Raw genomic sequence first — 12,775 nt, 5'->3', positions numbered from 1 at the left:
ATCGTGTGGAGAGCTGAGCATACACCGGAGCAGACGATGCCCTGAGTTTGGGGATTCCAGGGAGCCGAGACCACTTACCTTCCCCGTTCCCCAGGACCGGGGTGGCAAGTGGCGTTCCCTTCTCCTGAGGGTGCATGAGTTGGCCAAGGCGAAAGTGGAAGCAGTTTTTACGTGCATCCCTTGTGGATGACTTCATGGCTTGTAAGCATTAGAACAAATTAGGGGAATGAATGACTTATGATGAGTTCACCCAAAAATGCGTATCGTCCTCTCTTTACTGGTTGGTTGTCCTGCATTTGAGAAGTAGAAATTGTCAGGTGAAATGATATTTCTCCCCACTGTCACCATCCTGCATCTGGTTCCCTTTCTTCTACTTGCGTTACTACAAGTGGCCAATATTTTTCCTCCCCCTTCTCATGGATAGGGGGAGGAAAAAGTTGAGAGAGCTTGTTATAACTTATCAGCTGACACATTTCCAATATCATCATATTTTTGTGGCGAGCAGCCTCTAACAGGCATTGGTGAATGGGGTGGAAGACCAGCTTGTAGGTTTCTGCCAGTCCCACCCTGCTGGGAGAAGAGACATCCTTCTCCCGTGCTGCCGCCTGCCCGCCCCATGGTCCCCCACGGCTGTTTCTTCATGTCACCTCCTCAAATGTCCCACGCAGAGAGCGGAGCCCCAGCCCAGGGCTGGCCAAGCCCGAGGTGGCCTCTTGTAACCTCCCCCTGTAACTCGTCCTCCACTGCGGGCCTCCAAGGAGTGGGCTCCCAAGGTCTGCTCCTTCTCTTCGTCCCCAGACACATGTTTACTTGCAGATGTAAGCAAAAAGCTTAAATTTTTGGAAGAACATCCGTGGGAAGCAATTTTCTTCCTGAACTCAGCAATCCTATTTTGACACTATCCCAGGTTAATCTTTATTTCAACAATGATGTGTGGACATTTGTGGGACTGTCTGCTTAATGTATATGTACAGCTGTCACCTAGAAAATAAACTGTTCTGTTCATAGAAACAGACCACAGCACACACAGATGGGAAAGTCAAAATAATGATGATGATGATAATAATAATATATTAATGTCATTGTCTTTGAAATTTTAAAGATTTGATATTCACTGAACAGTCAATCCGATCTCTCCCATTTAGTTCACACAGTTAACTTTATGTTCTCCAGTTATTAATCATTTGATGGTTCTTTCATTCCTCCGCCTTTCTAGAAAACTTTTATTCAACGTGGATATCCTAAGCCTCTGTGAGACATCGTATTTTAGGATTTGAAAAAAAACCCACAAACACAAACTAGTAGTATTATAGCACTAGAGAAGTGCTGTTAAATAAGAGTTGGCTGACAAAGAAATAGTTGCTGCTTCTGCTAAAAAATAGTTCAGACTATTATGAAAAATGAAATTTTAGTGGAAGTTCATTAAGGGAAAAGCGTACGTTTCTCTGTGGCTCTGGCCCTTGGGGCTGTTTGTCAGAGTACGCAGAGGCTTGTGTGGCTGTGTGCAGCAATTTTATATAGGTTGTAACATGTCTGGTTTATTTAAAACAGTTTGGGGGCATCTGGAGTGGCTAATATTGCAGGATTTACACAAAATTTACTACACTTATTTATGCAAAATATTAAGTGCAGTTTGAAGAAAAAAAGAGATGATGCTCTAGCATAATAAGAATAACGGACTTGGGGAAGATTTGCTATCGAAGCAAAACTAAGAAATCTGGGAACTCAGCCTGACCATGGAAACTACTTCTCTCACCACAAATATGACATGTACATTTTACGAAGCCTACTTATTACCAGGGGCCAAATTCTGTGGTCCATATGCAAGCACAACTTTCACTGAAGGTTCACTGAGGACGGTAGAATTTGGGCCCCGAGCTATTTCTTTTCCATAGAAAATTACCTCATTTGTGATTTCCTCTTCTTATATTTCTCAGTAACTGCAGAAATGTGAGCTAGTCGTTTAATTTCAAGCGCATAAAAGCTTTGAGGACTCTCTGTGAAACTGCAACTTTATCTTTCAGCATAATAGAGTAAAGGAATAGATTTGTGGACGTGATGTTTTACTTAGAGGAAAAAAAAAAAACTTGGATAACTACACAGACAGGAAACCAATGTAGATGCATGAGTTTTTCCATCTCAGTAAAATGAGAAAGATTTGGGGGTTTGAACTGAAGAGCAGTGGCTTGGGTTGTTGCAAACAGCTGAATTAATATTGGACTTCTGGGATGTTTCTGCGAGCACAGCGCAGCCACAAGCTAGCGCTGAATGAGGGCTGGGTTACTTACATTACCCTAGCTAATTTTATTAGTATGCTGTTCAACCTTGGCTGGTATATTCCCTTTTCCGAGGCTAATATAAATATGTCCGCGCTGCGCTGTACGGTGCCCTATCGACGCATCCAGTGGGGAAGTGGAATCGGAGAGTAACAGCGTGGAATATCTGGGGGGCTGAGGCGAGGGCTGGGATTTGACCCTCAGAGCCTTTGTTTGGTACCCTGTGAATTTGGATTCCTTAGAGGGGAAAGGGGGCTGGTTGGAGCCAAATGGCAGAGTCAAAAGCTGCTGCTGTCAGTGTAATCCTGAGCAGGAGAATATCCACAGCCTATTACATCTGGCATCCCTTTTGACCCCACCTGCAGTACTGCGTTCAGCTCTGGAGCCCCCAGCGTAAGAAGGACATGGACCTGTTGGAGCGGGTCCAGAGGAGGGCCACAAAGATGATCCGAGGGCTGGAGCACCTCTCCTGCGAGGACAGGCTGAGAGAGTTGGGGCTGTTCAGCCTGGAGAAGAGAAGGCTCGAGAAGACTCCAGGGAGACCTTATAGCAGCTTTCCAGTATCTGAAGGGTGCCTACAGAAAGGCTGGACAGGGAGTTTTTACAAGGGCATGTAGTGATTGGACAAGGGGTAATGGCTTCAAACTGGAAGAGGGTAGATTTAAATTGGATGCTAGGAACAAATTTTTCACTATGAGGGTGGTGAGACAATGGAACAGGTTGCTAAGGGAAGTTGTGGATGCCCCATCCCTGGAGGTGTTCAGGACCAGGTTGGATGGGGCTTGGAGCACCCTGGTCTAGTGCGAGGTGTCCCTGCCTACGGCAGGGGGGTTGCAACTCAATCATCTTTAAGATCTCTTCCAACTTAAACCATTCTATGATTCTATGATTTTTGTGAATAAGCCGACAGCATGAATTTTCCAGTGTCAGCTCTTTGTGTTAGCAGATGCATTTGAAACAATGGTTTTCGGCTTTTAGATGCGAGTTACCTTTCTTTTCCAGACTGAATTGCATTACTGATGCTCTTTGAATGTGACTTACCCAAGATTAATTTCTGAATGATGTATAAATTGTTTAATCACCTGTGAAACTTAACAACTTTCAACTTTTCATTTCATTAGCTGCGAGATGAATGTCAATTAAATGTGTTTGGAAGGCCAGAACTTGATGACACATGCAGCAAACACCACTGAGGACTCCATTTCATTTAATGCAGTAATAATAAACACTCCACAGGCAATATTTCAGCAATGGAGAATGCTTTTGCAGTCTTTTCTATCTATATGTGCTTGGCTAAATGACAAAATTGGGTGGGGTGGGTGTGAGAGAAGAAGGAAAAGGGTAAAAAATGAGTCAGAGTTATTGCGTTAGTGTAACCTTCCTGGCTGAAAGTATATTAATTGGCAAAATGAATTACCTCAGACTAGAGCAGAGAAAGGCCTCCATTGTGCGCGGCCGTGGCATGAAACCTATACTCTTTGGCTTGCGTGTTCTTTCCTCGGCATCGTGATCCGCCCCGTCCGATCAGCGGGCTTCAAAGTCAGCTGTGCGAGATTTACAGCGCCTTTCAATTGGAAGCTCTTTCGTTCAGTCCGTTGGTGCATTAAGCCAAGTTACTCTGAAGTCTTTTGCGGGGAAGGACCTCCTTCCCACACAGAAGCTGCTCCCAGCTTCTTCGCACAATGCAGTGTGGTGATGCTTCAGCCTGAAAGGGTTAACGTGTGGGAAAATGGGTCATTATTTCTCCTTTTCTACAAGAGCTCAATGCCTGGAGCCCTTGCCAGGACTACATGAGACCCAAGAGCAGAGCCTTCCTCCTTCCCAGCCCTACGGTTGAGGTCCATCAGTAACCTCGGGTAGCAGCGACCCGATCATCTGCTGGGATGGAAGGACGAGGGCAGTCATGCGAGAGCTGCCTGGCTTCCGTCAAATGACAGCTCCGTGTAATATGCTTGCCTTGCAGTAAGGACTTAAACCAGTCTCTGGCCCAAACTATTTCATTATCATTGCTTTTTTCCCAGTCCAGCAAATGGTGAATTGTTGTCTCTGTTTGAGGTTGAAGGGGACAGCGATGCAATCTTGGGGAAAACAACCATTGTCATCACCTGTCTTTTGAGTAAAAGGGGCCATAACTCACGTGTTCTGTGCTCCACTATCACTGTTTCCTTCTCCTTTTTGCTTATGTTTTCAAAAAAGGAACAATCCCATTTTGGTCAGGGACCCTCAGTCAGGAACTTGGTTAGCAGAAGAGGTCTTGCTGATTCTTGGCTGAAGAGAAGTGTAATAGACTGGCAAAACTAACATGAGCTTGTAAAACTCTTCTTTGTCTTTTTTTTGGATTTGACAAAGGAAAAGCTTAAGAGAATAAATACTGAGAAATTGCACTTGAATAAACATGCTATTTCTCACTCATTTCTGCTCATCAGAGTTAAGTCTTAGAATAACAAGGCGGATGAAAGCCGTAGGTTAAATAAATTCAGTCTGATTTCCCGTAAGCCAATATCTCATCCGAGTGAGCATTATTTGCTGCTATAGATGGTTGCATCTACGGAGAAATTGAGTCTCAATGAGGCTGGAGACTGTGCAGCCTTCTCACCCACTCAGAGAAGGTCTCCCCAGGTCAGCGGTGTGACCGGCAGTGGAAAAGCCGTGGGGAAAGCTGGGGTTTGTCACTGTTTCCACTCTATTTGTTCTGTGGATAAATAAATTGAGGGCTGGAGTTTTCACGGCTGTCAGTGTGCCACCTTTGAACATCTTCTCTTAGAGAAACAGGAAAGTCAACCACATGTTCAAATTGGTCCTAATTGTTACAGGAAGGCTTCTGAGTGGTTCCAAGACCATCTTTTTCCACTGAGCTTGTATTACAAAATATTTCTGGAATTAGATGGAGCAAGAAAAACAACAATTTTCTTTTTTTTTTTCTTTTTTTTTTTCTTTCACAACTTGTACTTTATGTCGAGATGCCTTTGGAACAAATCTGACCCTGTCCTGCATGTTGAGTTGGCTTTCTTGTTCTGTGAACTGTGACATGCTCAAGCGCTAGGCTTTAAATCGGGGATGGCAGACCTCGAATTAGCATGGTGGTATTTGTAACCTCTAGCATTTTGTATCCCACTTTCCCGCAGGGTCTCCTGCCCTCACTGGCACTGGAACCATTGCTGTCACGGTGGATGATGTCAATGACAATGTCCCCACATTCGCTTTTAACGTCTATTCTGCCACGGTTCCGGAGGACGCACCTACGGGGACAGATATTTTGCTCGTAAACTCCTCAGATGCTGATGCTTCTACAAATGCTGTTATTAGGTAGGTCGTTCACTGTTGCGGTATATAATAGTGCCTCATACTTTGCCTGAAGATTTTATTCCCAGTGTCCATCACCAACATGCCATAAAGCTGTAAGATACAAAAGGACAGCTGTGTATGTGTAGCTAAATTATTTTGGCAAATCTGGCACTTTTTTTTGTTGTTGTTTATAGTCCTTTAGAATTATATTAAGGACAAATAGAGTCGCAGTGTTATTTTAGTTTCTTACTAAGTGAAAAGACGACGAGTTTAACTTGCACCTGAAGAGTAATTGTTAATAGGCTAGGCTGATATTTCTCGGTAAGTGTAGAGGTAGATGAATTACAACAATAAAAAACAAAGAAACCCTGAAACTTCAAATAATATCATAAATGGATTAAGGACTTAAGCTTGCAGTCTTTATATATACATTCTCTGCAGAAAGAAATACAATATAAGCTGTGAATGATAGTCATTACTGACTGCCATCAGCTTGTGTAGCCTTTGGAATGGCTTTTGCCTTCTATTTTGCATAGCTTTTAGAATTGAGGCATTGTAATGAGGGTATTGTTAATAGACATAATACAAATCTTTAAAAGTGTATTCCTGAAGAAGCTAGAAACCATTGTTCTTGGAGGCTGACAGACTTCTGAAATATTAATCAAAGGAGCTTTCAGGAAGGGCTTGTTGGGGAAGAGGAAGATGTGCTTTTCAAACATCATTAACAAATTTGCTACAAAAGCTGACTTTGAGGCAGAGTTAAATAATTTTTTTTTCACTTAATGTTCATATGAAGCCACTCAGCTTAAAAAAAGTACGGAACGTATTTTGCAGCTCTAGACATAGTTAAATTTTAATTTTTAAGCTCAGCAAGTCTAGAAACCAGTATCACTTTTTTCGCATAAAAACATCCCAACTAGTGGGTTGTGTTACTTTTGTGATAGGATAGATATGTTTGGGGAAGGCTTCAGTATATTATTTTGAACCTTGAATGGCTTTTCATACCTCACTGTAGTTTAGATGACTGCTTATGCAGACTTGGGTGCGTTTATACTAAACTCGCAGAGCAGGTACAATATCACCTGACACGCGAATACACGTGCTACGGGAGAGACCGCTGAGTGGTCAACAGAAACCACGACCTGCCCTGCTGCTGCATTCACATCTTTTGACGTGGTCACCAACGTTCGCTGACAGCCAACATCTTCCTCGGGTAAATTTATGGTCAGTTAATGTCTTCAGTTTAGAATGAAAACTACTCGAGGCAAGGTGTAAAGTTTATCCCGTTCGGAAAACCAGTAAAAAGTTGGAATTCGGCATTTTTGCTTTAGTTGCATCAGTTGATGCAGGTTAACTGGGCGCTGGGCTGAACACTGGCCATTCCCAGTTACACAGACAAGAGTAATGAAGGTGCTACGTGGCAGTGACAAGCTGAAGATTATCCACCGAGGACTGATTTATTGCAGATGGAATAAAAAGCAGATTCCTACTAGCCATTAATTGGAAGGACATGTAGGTAATCTCATCTCATTCAACTGTTGTGACTGCAAATTCTTGTATCTCTGTTTCCAAACTTTACAAAACAGGATATAAAAGTAGCTTCTTCATTTACTTTTGTTAGTTCACCACAGTTCATTCTTCAAAGTGTGTAAGAATATCACTGTGGTTGTCATTTATTTTATTTTTTTTTTAAAAAAAGGAACTAAAATCAAACAGATCTATTGTAGGGTAAAGCAAGTGTGTATAAAATACTCTAATATTTTCTTTCCAACTAGTTACAAGCCAAAAATAGAAACTTTATGTTTTGGCATCTTTAAATATTTGAACAGCATCCAAAATTACCATTTATTAAATTGTGAAACAATGAAGCTTTTAATTCTATTCGCTCTCACTCTAAGAAACCATTTCTGGCAAGCTCCTTTAGAAAAAAAAATTCCATACAAAGCATGAATGATTGTAATGATTCCATCCCATAATCAGGAATTATCAGGGTGCTCTCGGATTTCTTTAGTGTGGTTGAATTGCTTTAATATCTTTGCCATTAGTCTTTGTCAATCACTCAGTACCTCATAGTAGAATAGTTGATAAAAATATTTTTTTCCTTGGTAAGTAGCTATTTAAAAATTGTTTTCAGGTTTTATTTTACACTTTTTTTAGACTCGGGAATGTACTTTGTTTTTCTTGGACAGAATTTGTCCAGATTCAGCATTTAGAGTAATGCAAATCTTAAAATATGACTGGTATTACAAAACTGGCAAAAGCCAGAGGGACCGGAACACGTAAGGTTGTCTTGTCAGAGGTGCTGAGCACTCAGAACTCCTTTTCAGTCTTGTTAGAGCCTGTTTCAAAATCAAATCTTTGGTCTCCAAAGATGGTATGTAAAATCCTCTGCTAAAAATTTCATATAAAGTTAAAAAATGGACCATGTCATCCAAGAAGTAGATAATCTTCTGCAAAACTGTTACATACCCGTACACGCCGACTCTTTCTCTTATTTCTGGCAATAACCTGTGAAGTCATTAAAGGAGGCTGATGAGGTTGTTAATGGCAATGTAGACTTGAGCAGTCTTGTTAAAGGTGATATAGATAAGAGGGGTCAGCACAGACTAGTCAAAAGACCAGATTTTAAGTGCTTCAGTCAAATTCCTTTTATGCTAGTTGTCACCATTAAAGTTTTGGGGGTTTGGGGTTTCCTTTGGCTTGGATTTGGAATTTTTTTGTAACTATGCTGAGACACACTTAGATTGTCCAGTTGGTTTGCATGCAGTTGGACTCAGATATAACTCAGAATATCCTATAGCAAATATAATTTGTCTTTATTCTCTGGGGGTTTTTTTGTGCTTTTTTTTTTTTTTTTAAAGTTTTCATAGCATCTTTCCAATGCTAAAGCTTGAGCCATTCTATTTCCACATTCTGTATATGTGGAAGTACAGATGAGAAAGTCCCTGTCTTCTGCGACACCTCACAGGGTGAGGGTTTTAACCCTCAAGGGTTAAAACATTGGGAATTGCAGATGAAATTTGCCCGTCCTGCTGGTATTTAGGGAGATTTAAATGGTGCTTTAGGCTTTGTGCACATTCTTTCCACCCCGGGTGCACATTGCTGTGGCTGGAGAATAATTACATATGGCCATCATATTATATCATAATTAAGCAATTAAAGTATGCTCCTGGCATTCTGTAGAGATTAATGACTGAACAGGAGAAGCTGCCGCAGCTTATTACACAGGCTGGCTGTGAGTCTGCTAGGTAAAGCTTCTGCCTGGGGTATTATTTCTGTCATAATCTGTTTTGATTTTTAAAAAGGTGATGATTGGAATATTAATCTCTTTCAGAAAAGCCATTTTCTTCTGAAACTTATAGAATCGTGTACTTCAGAAAAGCTGCTACTGTGCCATACCAGGCGTCTCTGAAGAAGCACTGCTAATCACAGCTCTGTTGGGTTTTGTCAGGGTTATAAAAATGAGTGTGGGAATTGTTCATTTTAGCCATTTTTTTTCCCTTTGTTTTGTAGAAGTCCCGTTATCTGAATTAATAAAAAATGTGATATTAACTGATTACCTTTAAAAATACAGCCCAGTGCTCCACATATCTTTTGAGATCTGTTCTTCAAGCTGGGCAAGCATTCAAAGAGAAAGGACAAATTCACTGGGCTCGTAAGCCAGCGGTAGCCCCTACAACACACTGCAGTAAGCACACACCCAGTTTTTATCAAATCGTATTTTTCCACACAGACGTGGATGTGTGCACATACATACACACCAATCAAGGGTCAAATTCTGGTCCTAATTAGTCTCTATTAACATAGCTCGCTAGTTACCAGTTTGCTATGAATTCCTGTGAATTAACATTGAAGTCTCGAATAGCAAAACTTAGCTTGGTATCAGTAAACGATATGAATTATAAACCCTCATATTGTTTTGCAAAATTGTCATCCTTTTATTACAGAAAATAGTATTTCTTCTAATTATATTCTGCGGATTCAGTTAAGAGGTATGTCAGCCTTTTGGAATATCACTTAATACATCAGCCCAGGGAAATTGGTAGAGGATGCCTCCGGCAGGCAATTTTGAGAGGATATCCGACTGTATCTCCAAATGTACAAAGGCTCAGTCTGCTCCTTGCTTACTAGAAATCTACCTGTGTTAAGCAACTACGCTTGCAAATCCCCAGACATGTCATTTACGACAGGTCTCAAAATATGGAAGAGAAGTGAAGACAGATGGACAGTCAGAGGAAAATCCGTGTGTTGATACCCATCAGCACAGTGGTCTGAAAACTATAGAAATTTGTTATAATCTTACGGAGCAGGCTGCCTTATGACATACTAATCAAATTTTTCTTCCTTGCTTTTCTTTTTTTTTCTTTCAAACAGCTATAGGCTTACCGGTGGCAATTCGCAGTTCACAATCAATCCATCAACGGGACAAATCATCACCAGCGCTCTCCTCGATCGAGAGGCTCGGGAGAACTACACTTTGGTGGTGGTGGCCAGCGATGGGGGCTTCCCCAGGGCTCTCTCCAGTTCCACCAGCGTGCTCGTCTCTGTCGCCGACGTGAATGACAACCCACCCAAATTTCAACACCATCCCTATGTCACCCACGTCCCATCGCCTACCGCTTCAGGTAACCGGATCGTTGGTAGTGCTTGGGAAGCTTCAGATTGCATTTGAGAAGATGTTTATGCAAAGCTGTGCCGCGAGGGATGTTTCTGAGATGTTCCTCTGCAGCTCTTTTCCAGGTTCTGTTATCTTCATGTTGCATGGGAATAAATGACAAAGTTCAATATATCGCCCACAGTTTTTCAATATTTTTTTAGGGTTTTTTTCCATCCAAATTCAATTATTTTCCTGCAGTTATGTGAAGAAGACATAGGGTAAATGAGCACCAAGTGATAGAATTGTTTTGCCGGGGCTAGGAAGGCAATGGCCTTTTTTCCTCTGAAAGTCTCCTCCTACATGTAGATGTTCTTTTTCCACCCTGAGCAATTCTTAAAGAGAATTTTGGCAACCTCTTCCAAAAAGGCTGTATCTATATCAGATGCTAATTATGTTGCCTTTCCTTGAACCAAGTGATGAAATAAAATAAAATAAAAGTAAAGCTGAGCAGCAACCTTCCTTTTGTGGAACCTACATGCAAATTAGAGTGACTTGACTCAGTGCAGCAATAACTTTCTGATTCAGTTTATGTTTAAACAAGCCTGATAAATAAATAAAATAGAAATGGGTAGGTCCAAAATACTCATCTTTTCTATTTGCAGAATTGACATTGCAAAGGGAAAGAAAGGAGAATATGTGTATTTGCATGAGGATGGAGAGAATTTACTGAGTGGTTTTGCTATTCTGAGTTTTTTTTCCAAGATTTAAAATGAGCTGATACTGGGACCTCTGCTATCTCAAAACAGTAAAAGGATTTTACAATATGATGACTGTACCACAGATTCACCAAACTGCAGTCAGAGTGCTTGGCTATGGAAGTCGGTGACTCTGTGTGTTTTCACATGCGTACATGGATATGTGATGCCTACAGAGAGGATTCCAAGACAAATGGTTTACAAAACAAATTTTCCTTTAAAAGAACAAAAAAAAAAGGGCTTATTTCCATGTCTTGGGTTTTCTGTCTAAATTTTAAACAATTGCAAATACTTCTCCTTTTTATGGAAGAATGAATTTGTTTACATTTCTTCCCCATTTCCAGAACAGCATTATGAAATTATTTTATTATTGCATTGGTGAATCTTTGTGTGCTCTGACTATGGCACAGTGCCTTTGCGTGGTTCTTTTGGGGTGTTTACCCCTCATAAACACATTTAAAGACACATAGGTTTAACTTGTGTTTTGTGGCAATATCTTTTTGGATGCTTTTTGTGTGTAAACCCTTATAACTAAAAACGTATAGAAAGCCTAAGCCATGTTTGCTCTGTTTTTAACTTAGCAAAACCCTACGGATGCATACACTTTTTTATTTGCAACTTCCTCAGTTCGCTGTCATTTAAAAGGAAATGTTAATATCTTTTCACGATGTTTTGAAAGGCTGTTGACAGTGATGTTACTAGCAGGCATGGCATCCATTAAAAAAACCAAACAACTTTATTGCAGTCCAGTGTAGAGTCTGAAATAGCTTTTCCAAAAAAAAAAAAGGACGCACCCTCATGATGAAGACTTTTATTCCAATCACAGAATATCTAGCGTACATTAGGAAAGAAAAAGCTTAATTTCCTTGTTATTTTTAAATCAAGTTAAAAGGGGTAACAAGTAATAATAATAATTAACAGCATATTTGCTTAACTGAAGCAAAAATCAAATTTTTTTCCTGTCCCATTTCTCACCAGGTTTTGAATACTGTTCTTGTCTAAATAATCCTCCCCCTGGAGTATAAATCATTGCACATGACAGATCCTTGATCTACCTTCTATGGCATTGTGAACATGCAAGTCACGTGTTATGTGATTCATGAGTGTGAATCCTACTGTATGGAAAAGTGAGAAAGTCAAGCTGAGGGCATGGAGGAGGTAAGACCTGTTCCCTTCTGAAGCACTCCTTGCTTTTGATAGCCTAAGGCAACTATGAAGCTGCAACTGAGGCAGATGTCCTGGCCAAATGACCTCTTGACCAGAATATAAACTCAGCTCAACAGGAGTAAATACGATTATATTTTTAACATTAGAAGTTTTGTGTGCTAATGAGAGACTCATGTTCTAAAGTTGCAACTTCTCCATGTTAACAGGATACTCTACTATCAAGGTGGTGAGTCCCTGTGCAAGATGTTGTGCTCAAAAACTCACCATTTGGGCCTCAAGTGAGTCACAGCAGTTTGGTGTTTGGAGTTTGTTGGTTGGTAGCAGCTGGGAGATGTTATCTGTGTCTGTTACCTAGACTTGCTTGATAATTCATATACAGGAATTAGACTGCAAACTATTTATTCTCATTCTTGGCCCAGAAGAATATGTGGATTTGTGTGTGTGTGTGCATAAATTAATAGAAATAGAAGAAATAAAATTTGTTTCATCAGTATCAAGGAATGTAGAATATGTAGCAAAATTATAGGAAAAGAAGAAAATCATTCCAGAATAATGCTTGTCAGTAGGAGAGGCGGGCAATATATATTGAAACAGAGAATGACAGTTGTATAAATGTATAAACTTACAATGGCGTAAACCTTTATTTGTTTTGTGTTATTGAGCCATTTTTAATCAATAAAATGTGGACTGTTTAG

At 40.5% G+C, this 12,775-nt stretch overlaps 1 protein-coding gene across 1 annotated transcript in view; it reads left to right on the top strand.

Annotated features, from left to right (window-relative positions):
• LOC104283262 (protocadherin Fat 4-like) overlaps nucleotides 1–10,233 on the top strand; it is a 114,436-nt gene extending 104,203 nt beyond the window's left edge. The window contains exons 10-11 of the mRNA XM_009881421.1: nucleotides 5,402–5,582; nucleotides 9,936–10,233. Of these exons, the coding sequence (XP_009879723.1) occupies nucleotides 5,402–5,582; nucleotides 9,936–10,233 (479 nt within the window). The remainder of the gene's footprint in view (nucleotides 1–5,401; nucleotides 5,583–9,935) is intronic.
• Nucleotides 10,234–12,775: the final 2,542 nt, after the last annotated feature.

This window comes from Charadrius vociferus, unplaced genomic scaffold (assembly GCF_000708025.1).
Source record: "Charadrius vociferus isolate BGI_N301 unplaced genomic scaffold, ASM70802v2 scaffold380, whole genome shotgun sequence".
Taxonomy (NCBI): Eukaryota; Metazoa; Chordata; class Aves; order Charadriiformes; family Charadriidae; genus Charadrius; species Charadrius vociferus.
Note: the sequence above shows the minus strand (reverse complement) of the source record. Positions and strands in the feature narration are given on the sequence as shown.